Here is a 5,000-nt window from a genome sequence, read left to right as displayed (position 1 = left end):
GTCTGGGAGTGTATTTTAATATTTTGATGATATGTTTGCATTTATGCATTTTATATTGTGTCTCTTTACATGTTCTTAAGTAATATTCATACTCTTACATCATAGTTTATGTCACTGTAGAAGGACACAATACAGAAAATGCAGAAAAACTGATAAAGCAATTTTTCTTCCCAGCTTATCCAGCACCGGAGAATGCACACGGGGGAGAAGCCTCACCTCTGTCCATTCTGCCCATATCGTGCTGCTCGGCGAGACAACCTGCGGTCCCATGTGAGACGCATGCACAAGAGAGAAAACATGTATGGTGACACTTTCACGCCCAGGCCCCTCCTATTGGCTGAGGCAGATATCCGAGAACACCTGCCAAACCAAGTAGACCACCAGCAGGTCCCTGGCACGCCTCTCCCAGGCCCAGCGCAGCCGCACCCTCCACCACAGGCTCCCTTATAATCCGTATGGGGGATAGCTCTAGATTGAAGGGCAGAGCTATTTATCCTAATTTTTATGAGAGGCTCTCAATACTGTATCCTGTGTCTTATTTATTGTCATGTTCTCTCTCAGTGTACCAAACCAGTGTGCCATTATGTGTTTTAAGGGTCACCTGGATGAATGATGGCTTTGATTAGGGTCAGTGGGTGATCCACTCCCACAGGAAAATGAACACAGGATGAGGTCATGAAGGTATTCAAATATTTTTATTGGTAGAGAGGCACTTCCCTTATTATTAATATGCAGTCAACTGTATGAGGAAAAGATTCTTTTGTCTCCCACTTTCAAAAAGTTAGACTTGTGTGAGTCTGAGATAAGATAGTGATCTGGACGTTAGTTTGCTTGTGGACTAAAAAGAAAAAGCTTAAAAAAAGGTTTTATTTGGTTTGAATATATAGAGAATATTATATTGAGTTGATAGTTATCAAAATTATTAAAGATAGTTTATTTCTTTTATTTTATTTGATATTGGCTCCTAGAGTCCTTGGTACCGGTGGTTTTCGGTAATTAATAATCATTTGCCTTTGAAAAAGCTAATGAATAATTAGAAAATACGTTTGGAAAGTCAGCATTCGTCTATAACGGATTGTTTCTCAAAATTGTGTAAGGTGGTTTTCATTGTTGTATAAGCTTACTAAAAATGATGGTTTGGCTTTAGTGCAGAGCATTTATTTCCAAGATTGAGCTGCTGGGGCATTTTAGGTGAGTGTGTTTTCAGCATTGTAGGTGTTACAATGGTAGCAGAGAGATATGTTCATAAGCAGTTCCTCTTGGTACAGTGCACAGACTTTGATTATTAAATGTTTCAAATTTCAGCCACACTTTTAGACTTTGTGTATATATAGTGTGGAGTCATGATTCATTTTGGAAGGAAACCTAAGGAAGATTGGTTCTTGGTTAGTCACATCAAAGTTAGAGAAGGAGAAAAGGAAAGTCAAGTGTCTCTCCGACCACTATCCTCATCCATGAAAGTCTATGGACATTTGGTAGGGAATTTGTTTAGTGTGTGGTTTAGTGTTTCTGATGGGCTTGCTGCAGCATGTGTAAGTGGTACTCTAATAAAGGTGTTCCAGTATTGGGTGTGTAAAATGAGAAACTAGGTGCACATATATGCATTAAGTATATAATGTGACTTGTACTGTAAGTGTAGACAAATCACCTTATGCAAACATTAATAATGAGAGAGAAAAAAAAGAATAAGAGTGCAAATCTCAAAAAACAAGCTTTTTACTTCAAATGTTATATATATTGTTATGTAGATTTGTTATTATTATTATTATTTTTTCTTTTTTTGTCCACATCGCATTTTGAGAGGTGAAAGTAAAAAAAGTGCAAGAAAGAAACTCTGCCATGAAATTTGTTGGTGTGAAACTAGTAAGTCCAAAGCAGTAGTTCTCTGATATGGGGAAAATGCACCTAAAATGATAGAAAGGTATCATCCTGTTTAGAACAAGAAGAACTTGACCAGGCGATAATAAGGAAAAGTAAAAAATTACCTAAAAAAAAAAGTGTTGTGTATATATATCATTAACATATTTCTTCTTCATATATACAGTAAATCTTAGCCAGAGAGAAATTGGTCGTTTGCTAACATGGATTGTTATCTTTTTGCTGCTCAATATGTAAGTGCATGACCTTAAAATAAGTACATGTTTTAAAGATAGGTACTCTGCTGTGTAAGGAAGGGTGCAGGAGGAAACAGGCTGTGGCCAAGTGAATTGTTACCCACATACCCTTGTGTAGAGGATATGCCCCTTTTTGCCTTTCATTTTATTTATTTCATTGTGTTTTGATGAACATTATTTTCAATGTTTGTGTGGCCCTCCTCATTCCCCCTTTGGGAAACTGAGAGGGTTGCAAAGGAGCAAACTTCGGCTAATCACGTCTTCAACTGCTGTGTCAGAAATATAATAGAAGAAAGTTCTACATTGTTCATAGCTCTCCAGAGCTATGCAAAAGGAAGGCTATGTATTATTTTTGTATTATTATTATTTTATTATTATGATATTATTATTATGATATTATTATTATTATTATTATTATTATTATTATTATCATCATTATCATTGTAACTATTATTGTAGTTACTATTATTGTTATTGTTATTATCATTATTTATGGTTTTTATATTTTTATTATTACTATTAGTAGTAATATTGTCATAACCATATCACAAAGTGGTTAAAGAACCTTGGCATTAACCCGAGTTTGCTCACAATTTAAACTATAATATCTACCTCAGGATAATCAATGTACATCCCTTACCTCAAGACTTCTCTCTCATCGGCTCAGAAGGCTCAGAGCGTGGGTGAGGCACTGTTGGTCAACGGCTCAACACCACGGCATTGTTATAGTGTTAATATACTCCCGTGTGATTGTATGTTGTTGCTAATCCCAGTGTTGCTCATCCATCGTAAGTGGAAGCCAGAGTTGGTTGCAGATGCGGTCGTTGTTACCTCTTGCTCAGGATTACGTTTTGAACAACTCAGGTATGTCTTGTTCATGATATTTGCAATTCTCCAGTGTAATTTAGCTCAGGATTTTATCAATTAAGTCAAAATATGTACAAATGACAGGTTACAAACATGGTTATCAATTGTGTATCTCAGGAATCTTACTTAGTACAATATCAAACGGATTCATCAAGTGTGATGGAAGTTGGCGTGCCTTGGCAACTCTGAGGTTGTTTTTAAATACAATTTTGCCAAATAGTGAGACCTCAGTGCTGTCAGTGCCGCAAACTTCACCTAATACTTATCAAAGAAAGTCCTCGTGAGTTGTGATCGTAGGTGTATAATATAGCACACTCATTGGGGACTGCAGGTGATGACGTTGCAGGAGTAGACCTTATTTTGCCAATGACCTATTTACGTTGTTACTTTTTGGTACCCTTGTTTAATGTGTGCATTACGTCGCCATTGGTATTGATGCATTATATTATTATTACTATTACAATTTATATTTTCCAACTAAGGATGTTGTTTTACATTTTGAAAATTCTGATATATCATAAATGTAGTAAGTTAGTATGTAGGATAATCACTGATGTTGATTGTTTCTCTTGATTCAAAGAAGAAAGAAGAAAAGGAAGTAAAAAAAATAACTTTTGGATTAATGCATCTTAAAATGAAGACCTTTTTAGCTTTTAAGAAGGTAATTTTTTCTCCTTTATTTGTTATTACTGTTATGTGTATGCAGTGCCTTTTGAGTTAAGGCATGGTGCAGTACATACATGAAGACTCAGGTACATGCCACAGCAACAAGGTACAAATATTAAAAAGAAATATTTCTACATTCAGCATTCAAGAGCTACAAGGGCATGATATTTTCTTATCTCAGGAAAAATAATTTTAAGGGTATGAGCTCTTTATAATGTTTTCATTTCCTTTCCATCCTCGTGTGATGGAGGTTCAGTAAACATGAGAATGTTGTCAGCAAAGTCCATTTTGGAGTTTGTTGCCTTGTGTATGGTTTTACTTTTTATTATTGCGTTTTCATCTTCCATGGTTCCATGCCTTGGCAAACCGTTGCATTACCAAAGCAGCTATCTATGATTTCTATTCATCCTTTTATCTTGTCACTTGACCTGATATAGGAAGACATCCTTAATCTGTTGAACTTCTGCAGATCTTTAACTATTCAGCATACTTTTTTTTGTCTTTACATTTATTCTAGGCTTTATGCAGAAGTTTTGGCTCAATTTCTCATGATTCATTACGGGTAATTTTTGTGTTTGTTTATTTTATTGTAAACTTTTTGATGCCAGCTGTCTTGAGAGTAAGTGCATTATATTGTGAATTTGTGTAATTATACGTTCTTTACTGGGCATGTTTGAATTTAGTGTGAATGAACTTGTTCTTGATAATGTCTAGATTATAGAGTGACAGGACTTGGCAATTTTCTCAGTTCTGCATTTGTAAAAAGCAAGATTTTGTTGCAACATGTTCTTGTACCAACAATGTCTTCCTGTTCCTACCATGCACATGATTATGTTCCAAGAGTACATGTTTATAGAATTTACTGATGTGATGCCAATTCCAATTCCTTACTGATATAATTCCAATTCATATGAAATGCAATATCACAGTTCAGGGTTTTCAAATAGTTAGTGCACCTTGCGAGAAACAAAGTGTATGCTAATGTACACAGTCTAATGTAATTTTAATCTTCTATGTACTTCAGATGCATGAATTTATTATATGATTATTATTAAGTTCACTGTTTTATTTTTATTTAGGTTTATGATCAGATTCTATAAATTTTGTAGAGTATCTAACTAAATGTCCCTAAGTTCACGTTCAGGATTCTTCGTATTGTTTTTGGTATGAAGTTATTTTAGGAAATTCTTCCTTTTAACACATGAGTATCTGTGAAAACATTATATCATTTACAATACCTTTCTTTTTTTTTAATTATTATTAAATTATAGAACTGAGCTGCTCAACTACAATATCAATCTATGTAATGTATTTCTCACCTATGAATATCAAACATTTGACTGTTACTTGCCA

General features: G+C 34.7%; 1 protein-coding gene across 1 annotated transcript in view; it reads left to right on the top strand.

The window, feature by feature from the left end:
• LOC119596948 (probable serine/threonine-protein kinase DDB_G0267686) overlaps positions 1–2,523 on the top strand; it is a gene marked incomplete in the record, with an annotated part of 22,718 nt that extends 20,195 nt beyond the window's left edge. The window contains 1 exon segment of the mRNA XM_037946337.1: positions 175–2,523. Coding sequence (XP_037802265.1) covers positions 175–450 — 276 coding nt within the window.
• Between the last annotated feature and the right edge of the window lie 2,477 nt (positions 2,524–5,000).

Source organism: Penaeus monodon, chromosome 38 (genome assembly GCF_015228065.2).
Source record: "Penaeus monodon isolate SGIC_2016 chromosome 38, NSTDA_Pmon_1, whole genome shotgun sequence".
In the NCBI taxonomy this organism is placed as follows: Eukaryota; Metazoa; Arthropoda; class Malacostraca; order Decapoda; family Penaeidae; genus Penaeus; species Penaeus monodon.
This window is presented reverse-complemented; position numbering and strand designations above follow the sequence as displayed.